Genomic DNA, 15,703 nt, shown 5'->3' with positions numbered 1-15,703 from the left:
TTTTTTTTAATTGATCTTATGTAATATTCTAATTTTCTGAGATACTGAATTTTGGGTTTTCACTAGTTGTAAGCCATAATCTTCTAAATTAAAAGAAAGAAACGCTTGAAATATATCACTCTGTAGTTAACATATCTATATAAAATATATGAGTTTCACTTTTTGAATTGAATTACTGAAATAAATTAACTTTTTGATGATATTCTAATTTTATGAGATCCACCTGTACATAGTTACATTGGTCCAAGCTGGATCACTGTAACTATTTAAAAATATCCATACCTGGAATTCTTCTTTAAAAGTAATTGTTAGGTGAATCTAGCATCATATATATTTTTTATGTTAACTGTACATGTGTTAAAGTGAAATTAAATAACAAACAATTCATACTTACCTGCTGTGTACAGTGGTTTTGCACTTCCTTTAGAACCACTTTAAAGAGGAAGTAAACCCTCCTCTGCAAGTTGTACCTATAGGTAAGCCTATGATAAGGCTTACCTATAGGTACTGTAAATATCTCCTAAACATGTACCGTTTAGGAGATATTTACCTTACATGCAGCCAGTGACATCACTGGCACTTGCGCACGAGCGGCCGTTCCTTCAGAGCTCCGTGCCGTGACCGTCGGCTCCCGCGCGTGTGCGCGGGAGTGACGTCACCGCAGCTCCGGCCAATCAGATGGCCGGATGCCGCGTTCCCGGAGGACGGGCGACTGGACATGTCGCCCGTCATGCAGGTAAGCGGACAGCACGGCGGGGGCTCGTTCTAAGGTAAGTATTTCATAATGAGCTAGTATGCGATGCATACTAGCTCATTATGTGTTTCTTTTGCAGGTTGCAAAAAAAAAAAATAATATTTTTTTGGGGGTTTACAACCTCTTTAAGTTATGTGTAAGTGTAATACTTACAGGTTTTTTACACTCTTACACAGAACTCCCCCTGACAATGCCTTTGACTGAGTCATCTTTGTTCAGTATCCTTCAGGGTCAGCATCTACATCCTGCACTTAGATACTGGCTCAGAGATGACCAATTGAGTAAATCCTGATGCTTGAGCAGTAAATGGTTGTCACAGATGTGACAGTTCAGCTCCCAGCTGCAGACTCCCATCTGGTGACTTGTTAAAAAGTTAAAGCTTTGCAGTCTGATCACAGATGGTGGGAAAGGGGGGGATACTTGGGAGAGAAAACATTTTCTCCTGGCTGCAGCAAGTTGATGATATTATCTCAGCTCTGGCAAAGTTATTTTATTGGATCCCAAAGACAACTTTTTGATGAGATAAGGTACACCCTTGTTTTCAGTTACTATATGTTGTTGCTGTGTATCTGGACATGTCAGGAATTTATTTATGCAGACTTAAGTTACAAATAGGTCCAATTTAACACTTTTTCTCTGCCTCTCATCAACTATGGATTTTCCAAAACCAACCTCAGATCAGAAAATCACCCTCTCCTAGGTACCACAGTCTATGCCTACCTTGATGGAGGTTCAATTTCAGCTGGCTGATAGTAATGTAAGTGTAGTGATTTTTGCCATAGAGTATGATGGGGATGCCAGTTGTTTGTAGGTGACTGTCTCTATGTTTATTACAACTGCACCCCCTGAAACTGATAACAATCAGGTATTTTTTCATTCATGTCGACTTATGAATCCAATCTGCAAAGCAATGAATAATGTATACCTGGTTGAGTAGCTGCTCTAAGAGCATTAGGTAAACGGTTCACTTTCCGCATTATTTCTTTCCAGGATTTATCCACTTGTATAAACATCTTGGCTTCAGCTGGTAGTTGCCTTTGGATATCAGGAGCGCTAAAAATACTTTCTAAGTAAAGCCAGTTCCTTTGACAGGTCAGCCACTCATCCTAAAAAAAGGATAAAGAGGAAAGTGCATGCTAAAAATGAATAAATCAATAAGTGCCAAGAGAAATTTTAATGTGCAAAGCACATCAACCAACATTAAAGACCTGTTTTTTGTTCACATACATTAGATAAGTAAAAGATAAATAACATCTCTTCAGAACATCTCTGCAATATATTCACCATGTTTTGCCTCTTTAAAAACACTGCAAAAACTGAAAGTACAAAAAAAAATGTCTTTTGCCAGAAATCCAGTGAACTGCTAACTTCCTAAAAGAAGTGGACAACATGGTTCCACTTCTGCACACTAAAATGGTTTATCGGATTCTGTTTAAAAAAAAAAATTGGGTAGCATTTTGCATTGACTTGTTTAATAAATTACATAATATAAAACAAACATTACCAAAATGAATTTATTGTAATAAAAACAGAGCTAAAAAAAGATATAAATAAATACCATAAAAATCCTAAAAAATAAATGATCTCAATGAATAATTATGGTGCAATTCAGTGCAAAGTTGCATTCAAATATTCACAGTGCTCTAAAGTGCCAGTGCTAAATCATAATAGGAAATCTACCTCTTGGTCTTTGATATCATTGGATATCTGGTACAGCAGCTTTTAATTTGTAACTTTTTTGAGGGATAGGGGTGGTCGATCAAAAACCAGTACTTAAATTTAAAAAAATGAATTAACATCAACAATTTATTGTAAGCTATTCTAACTTAACATTCTGTATTTTTCCAATCATAGATATTTAGCAAGGGAAACCTAAATTAAAGTGGTTCTAAAAGCAGAATCTTGTTTACCCAAATGTATACCCTACATTAAAGCAGTAGTAAACCACTGGTGATCAAAAAAAAATTCCTGCTGCGATGTCACGTTGAGATGGCTGACATTTTCCCCCGGTCTTCCTTCCAGGTTTGCAGCCTCCGGCTATATCAGTGGCTGGGGGCGTGATAACGTCACTCCCGCGCAGGAGACACAGTTTCCGGCAAAGGCTCTAGAGGTCCACAACTGTAAGCCAGACCTTCAGAGCGCATGCGCCGGCTGCATGGACTCTGAATATCTCCTAAATTGTGCAAGTTTAGGAGATATTTACAGTACCTACAGGTAAGACTTATTATAGGCTTACCTGTAGGTACAAGTGGTAGTACACAGTTTACTACCACTTTAAGGTAAAAAAAAAGTGTGCAGCTGAACCCCCCCCCCCCCCCAAAATACCTACCTGTGCTCAATCTCAATTCAGTGCAGTGCCCAAGAGCAGTGGCTCGCTCCACTCTCTCTCTCCTCTCACTAGCCATCATGGCAGTAGAAGGAGCCATTGGCTCTTGCTGCTGTCAATCACAGCCTGTGAGGAGAGAGGCAGAAGGGCCAGGCCAAGCCACGCTCTATGTGTCAAAAGACGCACAGAGTGCCGCTCGTGAATGAGCCTATACGAGTGCCCCCAAAGCAAGCGACTTGCTATGGGAGCACTTGCACGGGGGAGTAGCCATTAGCATTGGTGGGGGACCAGAGAAATTGAGGATCAGGGCTGCTCTGTGCAGTCACAACCATTGGAAAGAGCAATTATAACATGTTTGCTTTAAAAAAATAAATAATTAATTAATTTAGGTTTACAATCACTTTAAGTCAGTCATGTCCAAAGTCCGGCCCGCGGGCCAGTTGCGGCCCGTCCTTTAGTTTTATACAGCCCCCTGAGACACTGCTGACTTTTGTCAATGCCTTTCTCTCTGAGACTCCTCAGATTCCTGCCCCGATGCCGATGCGATGGCTCGGGGGCGGGGCCTCTGACCTCCCTCGGCAGCTCGGCTGCTCCCGAGTCCTGCTCCGCCCCCCTGCTCGGCTCTATCTGCCCGGCGCCGCCCACGACTGCGTGGGAGTGCAGAATGAATTTGAAAATAGCATGCCTTCTCGCCTTCTCTCCTTCACCGCACACAGCCACCTGTAGGAGCCGACCGAGGATCTTGTGGAGCTGACCGAGGAGATGTCACTTCTACAATCCTACTGCCTGTTTGTGTGTGTGTGTATGTATGTGTGTGTGTGAATGGTGTGTGTGTGTGGTGTGTATGCATGTGTGTGTGTATGTATGGAGCTGACCGAGGAGGTGTCACCTCTACAATCCTACTGCCTGTTTCTGTAAGTGTAATTTTATTCATAAAGTACTGATGCTTATTATTTCCTATATATATATATATATATATATATATATATATATATATATGTGTGTGTGTGTGTGTGTGTGTGTGTGTGTATGTATGTAGTGTGTGTGTGTGTGTATATTTAATTTTAATGGTTCAAATGTCAGGCAAAATGGTCGGCCCTCACGCATGTTCACTTCATCAAATCTGGCCCTCTTTGAAAAAAGTTTGGACACCACTGCTTTAAGTGAATCATACAAATTTAAACTTTTATGTTGTGTTAACAAAACAATGCTATTTAAAAGAAAAAAAAAAAAAAATATATATATATATATATATATATATATATATATATATATATATAAATATATATATATATATATATATATATATATATATATATACACACACAGTATCTCACAAAAGTTAGTACACTGCTCACATTTTTGTAAATATTTTATTCTATCTTTTCTTGGGACAACACTAAAGAAATGTAAAGTAGTGAGTGTACAGTTTGTATAACAGTGTACATTTGCTGTCCCTGCCAAATAACTCAACACACAGCCATTAATGTCGAAATCGCTGGCAACAAAAGTGAGTACACCGCTAAGTGAAAATGTCCAAATTGGGCCCAATTAGCCATTTTCTCTCCCTGGTGTCATGTGACTCGTTAGTGTTACAAGGTCTCGGGTGTAAATGGGGAGCAGGTGTGTTAAATTTGGTGTTGTTATCTCTCAATCTCTCATACTGGGCCAGTGGTCACTGGAAGTTCAACATGGCACCTCATAGCAAAGAACTCTCTGAGGATCTGAAAAAAAAATTTGTTGCTCTACATAAAGATGGCCTAGGCTATGAGAAGATTGCCAAAACCCTAAAACTGAGCTGTAGCACGGTGGCCAAGACCATACAGCGGTTTAACAGGACAGATTCCACTCAGAACAGGCCTCGCCATGGTCTACCAAAGAAGTTGAATGCATGTGCTCATCGTCATATCCAGAGGTTGTCTTTGGGAAATAGACGTATGAGTGCTGCCAGCATTGCTGCAGAGGTTGAAGGGGGGGGCAGCCTGTCAGTGCTCAGACCATACCCCGCAGACTGCATCAATTGGTCTGCATGGCTGTCGTCCCAGAAGGAAGCCTCTTTTAAAAATGTTACACAAGAAATCCCGCAAACTGTTTTCTGAAGACAAGCAGACTAAGGACATGGATTACTGGAACCATGTCCTGTGGTCTGATGAGACCAACATAAACCTTTTTTGGTTCAGATGGTGTCAAGCGTGTGTGGCGGCAACCAGGTGAGGAGTACAAAGACAAGTGTATCTTGCCTACAGTCAAGCATGGTGGTGGAAATGTCATGGTCTGGGGCTGCATGAGTGCTGTCGGTACTGGGGAGCTACAGTTCATTGAGCGAATCATGAATGTCAACATGTACTGTGACATACTGAAGCAGAGCATGATCCCCTCCCTTCTGAGACTGGGCCGCAGGGCAGTATTCCAACAGGATAATGACCCCAAACACACCTCCAAAAAGACCAGTGTCTTGCTAAAGAAGCTGAGGGTAAAGGTGATGGACTGGCCAAGCATGTCTCCAGACCTAAACCCTATTGAGAATCTGTGGGGCATCCTCAAATGAAAGGTGGAGGAGCGCAAGGTCTCTAAAATCCACCAGCTCCGTGATGTCGTCATGGAGGAGTGGAAGAGGACTCCAATGGCAACCTGTGAAGCTCTGGTGAACGCCATGCTCAAGAGTGTTAAGGCAATGCTGGATAATAATGGTGGCAACACAAAATATTGACACTTTGGGCCCAATTTGGGACATTTTCACTTAGAGGTGTACTCACTTTTCTTGCCAGAGGTTTAGACATTAATGGCTGTGTGTTGAGTGATTTTGAGGTGACAGCAAATTTACACTGTTATACAAGCTGTACACTCACTACTTTACATTGTAGCAAAGTGTCATTTCTTCAGTGTTGTCACATGAAAAGATAGAATAAAATATTTACAAAAATGTGACGGGTTTACTCCCTTTTGTAAGATACTGTATACACAGTATATTGCACTGAAAATTTTACACAGCACTTTACATAATTCCACATTAGTCCCTGCCCTCAAGGAACTTACAATCTAAGCACCCTATTTCACATACATACGTCAATTAACCTACCAGCAGAGTCTTTGGAGTATTGAAGGAAATCCATGCAGGCTCAAAGGAGAACCATATGTATTACAATATATGACTAAATTTAATGAATCTATTGTTAAAGACCAATAGGACTTCTAGTACTTGGGTACTATGCAATCCGGTGCAGGTAAACACACTGTATTTGCGACCTGCGTTTGGAGTGTCATTAGTATTGCACTGACACTCACTGCAGATCACAAGTGCAGTGCGTTTTGAACAAAGCGTGGGAAGTGCACAGGGAACGTGGGTTTTCTGCACAGCATATAAACAGGTGATATTGATGGTGTAATAAATATCAAAAGAGTCTAAAATAAAGTCCATAAGTGTCCAAATAAAGGTGAAAAAAAGAAACTTCCAACAAGGTAGTAAAAAAACCAAGGTGGTAAGAAAATCATAAAAATGTCTTCACAAACACCACTGTGCATATATCCCACCACCGGCTAGATTGGTCTGTCACCTCAGCCACAGACCCATAAAGGGTCAAAGTTCGCATATATCAGCTGTAGCAACCTGGGGATTATCCTCTCCTAGCTCTCTCGGACAGCCCAACATAGATCACTCAGGTGGGGATGGATGAACTCCAATCAAACTCAGAAATCGGTGTATATATAAAACAAAGGGGACATATATAGTGCTCTCCGTCTGAATACCAATGTCTTTATTAGGTATAGTAAAAGGTACTCACATTTGGCGGCACTTAGCGGTGCACGCAATACAGACAGATACACATGCAGCTGGGACAAAGGGAAAGTACAACGTCAGGTACGCAGGCTCCGCCCCCTATACGCGTTACGTCAGAGCTAACCAATAGCCTTCGACTTCTTCAGTAGGGGTCCTGACTATTGAAGAAGTCTAAGGCTATTGGTTAGCTCTGACGTAACGCGTATAGGGGGCTGAGCCTGCGTACCTGTCGTCGTACTTTCCCTTTGTCCCAGCTGCATGTGTATCTGTCTGCATTGCGTGCACCGCTGAGTGCCGCCAAATGTGAGTACCTTTTACTATACCTAATAAAGACATTGGTATTCAGACGGAGAGCACTATATATGTCCCCTTTGTTTTATATATACACCGATTTCTGAGTTTGATTGGAGTTCATCCATCCCCACCTGAGTGATCTATGTTGGGCTGTCCGAGAGAGCTAGGAGAGGATAATCCCCAGGTTGCTACAGCTGATATATGCGATCTTTGACCCTTTATGGGTCTGTGGCTGAGGTGAGAGACCAATCTAGCCGGTGGTGGGATATATGCACAGCGGTGTTTGTGAAGAAATTTTTATGATTTTCTTACCACCTTGGTTTTTTTACTACCTTGTTGGAAGTTTCTTTTTTTCACCTTTATTTGGACACTTATGGACTTTATTTTAGACTCTTTTGATATTTATTACATCAATATCACCTGTTTATATATTGATTAAGTATTTCTGGCGCAGCACTTTTATAGGTATTTGCATATTTTTTGTGAGGTGTTACACAATTTGTGTTTGCAGCCGGATTATTGTACTGATATTTGTATACTTATTTGCACCAGTATTAATTTGCTGTTTCAATTGTTTATACCATCTTTGGTTTTTTCACTAGTTGGTTGCGCTGATAATTTATTGATTATTATTTCTGCACAGCATGCTGGTGTGAACTGGCACTAAATGAAGCTGAAAAATGGTAACTATATTATCACAAACACTATTATGCTAATTGTTCTTACTCACAAGTGTTTGATTAAACAATGCCAAGTTTCTTTGCCATTCATCAACACGTTGCTTGATAGGTCCAACATAACGAGAGGATGCAACAGTCGATATGTTTATAGTGCTGTCATCCAGCAGAACCTGAAGAAAAAGAAATATGCCTTGTTAAGTTTCTTTGTCTGCATTCAATTAACATTTGGTAGATGCAGTACAGCTACTTTCATTATTAGCATATAGAACCCCAAACACAGGGGCACATTTATAAAACTCACAAAGGCTGACGTGTTCAATCTCTGAGCCCTGCATATTTGTTATTTTAAATGCATATTTTTTCCATTTCATCTAGGTTACAAAATGTGCCAATCATCGCACACAAATTTTAAAATATTTCTTAAACTGTACTGGCATTTAACTTATAAAGAAATCCATTATTTAAATTTCATGTATATCCACTACTTTTTCAAAATTTTGAGTAGCAAAGGGTTAAAACCCTCTTTCAGTTTATTTTTTTTTCTGTGTCCCATTGGGTAGATTTAACTTCCCCATCTTTCCAGAGACACAACAATAAAATTAGAGGAAAATCTCCCAATGTAAGAGGAATTCCACAGTTAAAGGCTTGTTCCACCTTTAGAACAAAAGTCCTCATTACAGGTGGTCCCAGGGTTACAAACAAGATAGGGACTGTAGGTTTTTTCTTAAGTTGAATTTGTTTGTAAGTCGAAACAAGTAAATTTTTTAAGTTTAGCCCCAGCCAAAAGAATAATTTTTAAGTTTTATAGATAGCATAGGGAAGGGATAACACCACTGTAACATTTGTTTTGCTGTCTGTACCCCTGTTCAGAAGATTTCACCTCACTTTCTGTCCCTATGACAATTGGATTTAGAACATTTTGGGTTGTTGTAGAAAGAAGGGTTGGTGATAAAGCTTCAGTGGAGACACCTTTTTCCCATAAGAACTCTTACAGGAGTGAATTTCCCTTCCTAGGGGTAGATTTCCTCCCCCTTTACTGTTGTCTCCCTGAGTTTGAAAGTAGGATTCGTTTGTAAGTCGGATGTTTGTAACCCGGGGACCACCTGTATTAGATTTTTACTTGACTCTTGTTGTGGAGATAACTCTAAAATTTGAATTTTCTCTTACTTTCTATTCTTGGTGACAATAGCCACTAGTACAAATAGCAAGGTAAATCTCCCCAATGGCGACACAGGCAGCCATAAAAATTTTACAGAGGGTCTAACTTTAACCACTTCCGGACTGCTCACTGTGCTGCTACAGTGGCAGCGCTGGGTCCAGTAACGTAAACCTATGTCGCTGGATTCCAGCCTGTCTCGGCGGAGCGGAGGGGAAGAGATGGCGATCACCGTCTCTCTTTCCCGATCGTCGGGGAAAGAGTGAGAAAACCTGCCTGCTTGTGTAAACAAAGCAGGCAGATCTTCTCTGTGACAGACAGGGACAGATCACAGGATTCAGCAGCTGAACCTGCAATCTCTGTCTCTGTCACAGAACTCCCTCCCCCCACACATGTCAGTAAGCAAGAGGCATACATTTAACCCCTTGATCACCAACAGTGTTAACCCCTTCCCTGCCAGTGTCATTATTACAGTAACAGTGCATATTTTTAGCACTGATTGCTGTAGTAATTTCACTGGTCCCCCCAAAAGTGTCAAAAATGTCAGTTAGGGGTCCGATCTGTCCTCCACAATGTCGCAGTCCTGCATAAAAATCGCAGATCGCCGCCATTACTAGTAAAAAAAAAAAAACAATAAAAATGACAAATCTTTCCCGTAGTTAGTAAACGTGATAACTTTTGCACAAACCAATCAAAGTACGCTTATTGCGATTTTTTTTTACCAAAAATATGTAGCAGATAACAAATTGGCCTAAAATGTTAAAACATTTTGATTTATAATTTTTTTTTGGGAATGTTATACAGCAGAATGTGAAAAATATTGTTTTTTTTTTTTTCAAAACTGTCGCTCTTTTTTTTCAAAAATTTAAAAACGCACAGGTGATCAAATACCACCTAAAGAAAGTTCTATTTGTCGGAAAAAAAAAGGATGTAAATTTAATTTGGGTACAGCAACGCACGACTGCGCAATTATCCGTTAAAATAATGCAGTGCCAAATCGCAAAATATGGCCTGGTCAGGAAGGGGGTAAAATCTTCCGGTCTTAAAGTGGTTAAAAATACACTCATTTAGATTTTTTGGTCAAAGACATGTAGCTAAATACATTTTGATCTAAATATATGACGAAAATTTAATATATTGGATATTTTTTAACTGTCACAGTAGAAAATGTAAATTTTTCGCAAAATTTTCACTCTTTTTTTATTAGTATCGCAAAAAATAAAAAGTGCAGAGGTGATCAAATACCACTAAAAGAAAGTTCTGTTTGTGGGAAAAAAAGAACGTAAATTTTGTTTGGGTACAGCATTGCATGACCGCGCAATTGTCAGTTAAAGTCGCACAGTGCCAAGTTGAAAAAAGTGGCCTGGTCATTGAGCAGCCAAATCCTCCGGGGCTAAAGTAGTAAACAATTATAGTTGCTTAGTAAAATCATCATAGAAGTAGGCTGAACAGACCTGGCTAAACTTCCTTTGTTTGTCTGAGGATCCTAGATCTTCTGGTAAAATATATAATTCCTAGAGAAGCCTTTCTCAACTATGGTTGCTTTCGAAATTGTTAGAGGTTCTTTGAAAAGTGAGCAAAGCAGACTGATTCGGTGCTGGGACAAGATCATCCAGCGCCCAGGGCAGAGATACCAAACTGTGCCTCCCTCCCCCCACAATATGTGAACTTAGGAGATCCCACTCCTAGCAGCCACCCACTTTTTTCAGCATCACTACACAGCTCTGGATCTGCCAATAAGGTTTCGGAAGTGCACAGTTGTGTTGATGGACCTTCCAACTGTATGATCTTTGCCTCTCCTGGTCTCCTTGCACTAATTATAATTAGTACTGGACTGTCCAGAGGCAAAAACAAAAGGCAGAGCATGCATACCAGTCACAGGGAAGTATGTAGTTGCACAGGTAAGGTAGAAATGACAGGTTAGTTATGTTAGATCACCTAGCTATGAATTAAAGTGATTCAAAAGAAATTTATTATTTTTTTTAAAACACAAACATGTTATACTTACCTGCTCTGTGGTTTTGCACAGAGCAGCCCCGTTCCTCTTCTTTTTGGGTCCCCCGTCGGTGATCCAGGCTCCTCCCTTCTGCCAAGTGCCCTCAATAGCAAGTTTCTTGCTGTGGGGCTCTCTAGCAGGCTCACTCCTGAGCTGCGCTCTGTGTGTTCATTTAAACACAGAGCGTGGCTCGTCCCATCCCCCCCATTCTCTTTTTATTGGCTCACTGGCTGTGATTGACAGCAGCAGGAGTCAATGGCTCCCGCTGCTGTGTAAGCCAATGAGGAGAGAGAGAGACCCGGGAGAGCCTCTGCTCTCATGCACATTGCTGGATCGAGATGGGGCTCAGGTAGGTATAGGTAGCAGGGTGGGGGAACCGCACCCAGAAATCTATTTACCTTAATGCATAGAATGAAAAAAAAAAACCTTGAGCCTTTAGAATCACCTTAAGTATTTAGTAGTTAATATGTTAAGAACAAAAGGTGTGGGAAAATAGCAACTTTTGCAGTTTAAAAACACTAGGTGCATGCTAGTGTTAATGCCTCTCTCAATTTTAAAAGTTCCTATCTGGATTTTTTCACTTTTTGTCTAAAATAGCTTAAAGTGGTGGTTCACTTTTTCAGAAAAAATGTAAAGATGAATTAACACCATACACACATTTACCATTTCCCACATCCCTGAGGCAATCACCTCTGGGGCTGCTAAGCTGTCTGTGCCCATGGAGCTGCTCCAGCAGTCCAGGGATTTTAAATCTCTGCTATTTTTTCTCTTTCTGCAGGGATTCCTAGGATGAGTCAGAAGGATTTTTTTTTTTTTTCATTTTTAATCTTATTTTATTTGCCCCAGTAAAAAATATGGAAATGTCAGAAAGTGGACATGTCCTGCAATCAAGGAAAATACAAATGATCGGTGTAAATTCACCAGAGGTCCTTATTTTGTGGCTATAATATGAATTCAGTCATTCATCTTCTCTCCAGAGTCAGAAGGATTTTAATTGTTTAGTGCTGCGCAATGAATCTCTTTGGTCTGCCCCAGAAGGAGGAGAGGGAAAAGAGCAGGGACTTCAAATCCTTAGGACCGCTGGACCAGCTGTGTGGGAACTAACAGCTCAAGAGCCCTGGAGAGGCTATAGTATAGGGCAGTGATGGCAAACCTTGGCACCCCAGATGTTTTGGAACTACATTTCCCATGATGCTCAACTACACTGCAGAGTGCATGAGCATCATGGGAAATGTAGTTCCAAAACATCTGGGGTGCCAAGGTTCGCCATCACTGGTATAGGGTATAGTATATAGTATAGGGTATAGGGTATAGTAGAGCCTGGGGAAAAGGGGGGGGTGTATTTGATTAGTTCACCTTTTCATTTTTTTCGATTACTTGCCCAAAACTTGCCCAATCTGGTCTAAAATGAATGTATCCATAGACAATCACATGTCAATGAACTTGCATTAAAACATTGCACTGCTCTTGCGTTGAACAATTCAATAGGCAGGTAAAGAATAGGCCCTGATTGCTACTGTTTCCACAGAACTAAACATAACAGAGTGAGATGCATCAATACTGGTATTGTTACCCCCAAAGACAGCCTGATCTTTAAACAATTGTGCTGCAGGTATCAAAATGGAAGGAAAGGCTTCCTATAGTCCACCCCCATAGAATCATAAACCACAGTAATATCACATCTGTATAGTTAGATTTTTTTTTTTTTTTAAATACTTTTTTTCTACCTTTTCATTTAATGAAATAGTCTGCCTATCATGTGACCTTAAAACATTACGCTTTTTTCCTTACTTCGGCAGCTGGTCGTGTCCACCACCTCTCTATTCTCGCCCCAACCAGAAATATTCTGACTATGGCAGCTCTCCGTCACTCCTCCATGCCAAACTGAGGCTAGGAAAGGAGGAGCTGCAGCACAAGGTGCCGATAGACGGACGGGATGCGGGCAAGAGCAGGCAGGATGGGGCAAGGATACTCAGAGCTCTGCTGGATTTATTACACAGAGACTGACAAGGGTTTAACCACTTGCCGACCGCTCACATGGAGCGTACTGCGGCAAAGTGGCTCGATTCCGTCCACACTCTTGCCCTTGTGGGCGGCGTGCACACGCCGCCGGAGGCTCGCTCCCGCTGTATTCAGACACAGCGGGAGTCGGGCCAAGGGAGGAGAAGAAGCGGTGATCACCACCGCTCTTCCCCGATCGTCGGGGATCGAGTGAGGAGATCCGCCCGCTTGTGTAAACAAAGCGGGCGGATCTCCTATGTGACAGGCAGGGAGAGATTACAGGATTCAGCATAGCTGAACCTGCGATCTGTGCCTGTCTCTGCATCTTTTTTTTTTTTTTTTTTTTTTTTCTTTTTTTTTTTTTTTTTTTTGGAATGCATGTGTTCATCGATATATATGCATGTTGTTCCGTTCGGCTTGCCTCCATGGCTATATATTTATGCAATGTGTGGCTGATTCCTTTATGGATATTGATTGCGCTATATGCACGGTGGTTCACACATGTGCATGCTATACTCTGTGTTCAGTATGATCTAAGTCGACATGTACACGTAAGCATATATATATATATATATAATTTTTTTTTTTGTTAGATCGATGTGGGATATGCCTGAGATGTTACCAATGTCTTGGGTATATATCCATTTAAATGTCCCTATTTTTATATCTTTATAGGGGATAATAATACCATTATGCTGATAAAGACACACAGGATTTCTATGTTTATGCATTTATGTATTTATTATTATTTTTATGGTAATGTTTAGTGTTCTTACATATCTCATTGGTTATTTTTATATTCTTTCGATTGGGTGGATTGCCCTATGTATGTGAACACAGTTGCAGATATACCACTCAATGGATGGGGTTATACGTTTTTGGGGGTTGTGCTCATACCTATTACATATGTGTACAATTTCCCCCCCCATTTATCTATTTGTTTCATATGCTATATGGACGTGATGTATGTGTTTGTGGTTACACATTTATTATTTTTATGTGTACCACTTATATATTTACACATATATGCTCTTCATGACTATATTATACACCATTTCTTTTTACACCATAGTTCCATCTGGGTATGAACACATCTATATGCTTCCGTTTTACTGTTTACTTTTTCTTTGTCTTTTTTCTTTTTCTTGTTTTTTTTTTTTTTTTTTCCCCCCTTTTTTTTTTTTTTTCCCTTCGTTTTTTTCTCTTCGTTTTTCTCTTTTTTTTTTTCTCCCTTTACTTTGTTTTTGTTAGTTTTTTGGCTTCTACCAGCTGTCTTTTTATATTATCACTACTGTTTTTTCCTTAGTTTTATTGAAAGCTTTTTCGCATATGCATTTATAGAACTTTTTTGCTATGCGTTTTTGGACAAAAGGTGAAGCAAAAGCAAACATACAATTCCTGCTGGGCTGTTTGTGTGCCCTTAATTGGGATTTAGTATCTGCAGCTGTGTGGGCTCAATCAAGCACATTCTGGGAGGTACATGTTATTTGAAATGCCTTTTCCTCTATATATAGCAGTGTCTTGTATTGTACAGCATGGTTACGACTAAGCGGAAGACTCCGTGAAACGCGTCAACCGCCGTGCTCCCCTTTTTCCCCCCATGTCTCCGACTGTTTTGGTTTCATCTTGGATGATTTTATCTTTTTGCCTGCAAAATAAATTTGGATTTTAACTTTTTGCATCTTCAACCAGTTGTGCGGCTTTTTGTGCTCTTCCATTTGCTGCTATCAGGACTGCGGATCCGTGCCTGCACCTGGGTTGGATGTGTTTGGAACTATCCCCTCACTTGAGCGGTTCTTTTCCCTCTTGACCGTTTGTTGCTGTTTCCGCTTTTGGATACCGGCTCGGTGAGTTCCCTTTTACATATGTGAGCTACTATAGACTTGACATTTTTGTATCATTATACCACTCAGCCGGAGACATGGATGAGACTGTGAATGGCCGATCACTTAGGAAACATGACGCTAACCCCCTCAGAACAGGAGCAACATCTCTCTTGAGAGAAGACTCAGATAATTCCTCGGCCCCTATGGACGCTTCTTTCAGAAAACTGGAAAAACTAATAATTAAAGAGATTAAAGCCTATTGGGAGAAAACTACGCTTGCGGAGTATGTAGAGGTTCAGCGTATCCCTCGTGGCTTGAGAATTAAGAAATTTCCAACGTTTGATCTTTTCAACCAGGATCTTAAAAAATTGTGGACAGATACTCTTTCTACTTGTTCTATTGAACTAATGAAAATAATCATAACATCTAGAACCCTGGAATTAAAAAAGCTACAAGAGGATATAACAATGTTACAACAGGAGCTATCCACTTTTAAAGATTTGCCTTCATTTTCGGAGTTTGATCAGAATCTCAGTGCTAGAACTGACAAATTTGAAAAGGAGATCATGAATGGCAAAAAAGAAAAGTTTCAGCGTGATAAAGTGGATTATGAAATGGACAATGTATATGTGTGGAAAAAATCGCAGCGATGGAATCGCCACCAATTTAAGAAAAGAGTGAGCTTTTCCGATCCAGAAACAAGCGTCATAGAGAGTCCCTATGGTACACCTGGCTCGGATAGCTCTCCTGATCATGCTCAACTCCCTAGATCAGGAGGTACACCGTACAATACCCCTTTTTCAAAAAACGGTCAGAGAAGGGAGAAAAAGCCCCAGAAAAAGAAAAAAACGCAAAGAAAACAAGGAGGGGAGGAAAGAAGCACCGGAGGCCA

The 15,703-nt window shown here is 40.5% G+C and overlaps 1 protein-coding gene across 1 annotated transcript in view; it reads right to left on the bottom strand.

Moving 5' to 3' along the window:
* Window positions 1-15,703, bottom strand: part of DNAH6 (dynein axonemal heavy chain 6) — a 473,665-nt gene that overhangs the window by 328,811 nt on the left and 129,151 nt on the right. The window contains exons 21-22 of the mRNA XM_082248007.1: window positions 7,883-8,002; window positions 1,680-1,860 (exon numbers count right to left, since the gene is read on the bottom strand). Of these exons, the coding sequence (XP_082104133.1) occupies window positions 1,680-1,860; window positions 7,883-8,002 (301 nt within the window). The remainder of the gene's footprint in view (window positions 1-1,679; window positions 1,861-7,882; window positions 8,003-15,703) is intronic.

Source organism: Pelophylax lessonae (genome assembly GCF_965119305.1).
Source record: "Pelophylax lessonae genome assembly, chromosome: 1".
Classification (NCBI taxonomy): domain Eukaryota; kingdom Metazoa; phylum Chordata; class Amphibia; order Anura; family Ranidae; genus Pelophylax; species Pelophylax lessonae.
This window is presented reverse-complemented; position numbering and strand designations above follow the sequence as displayed.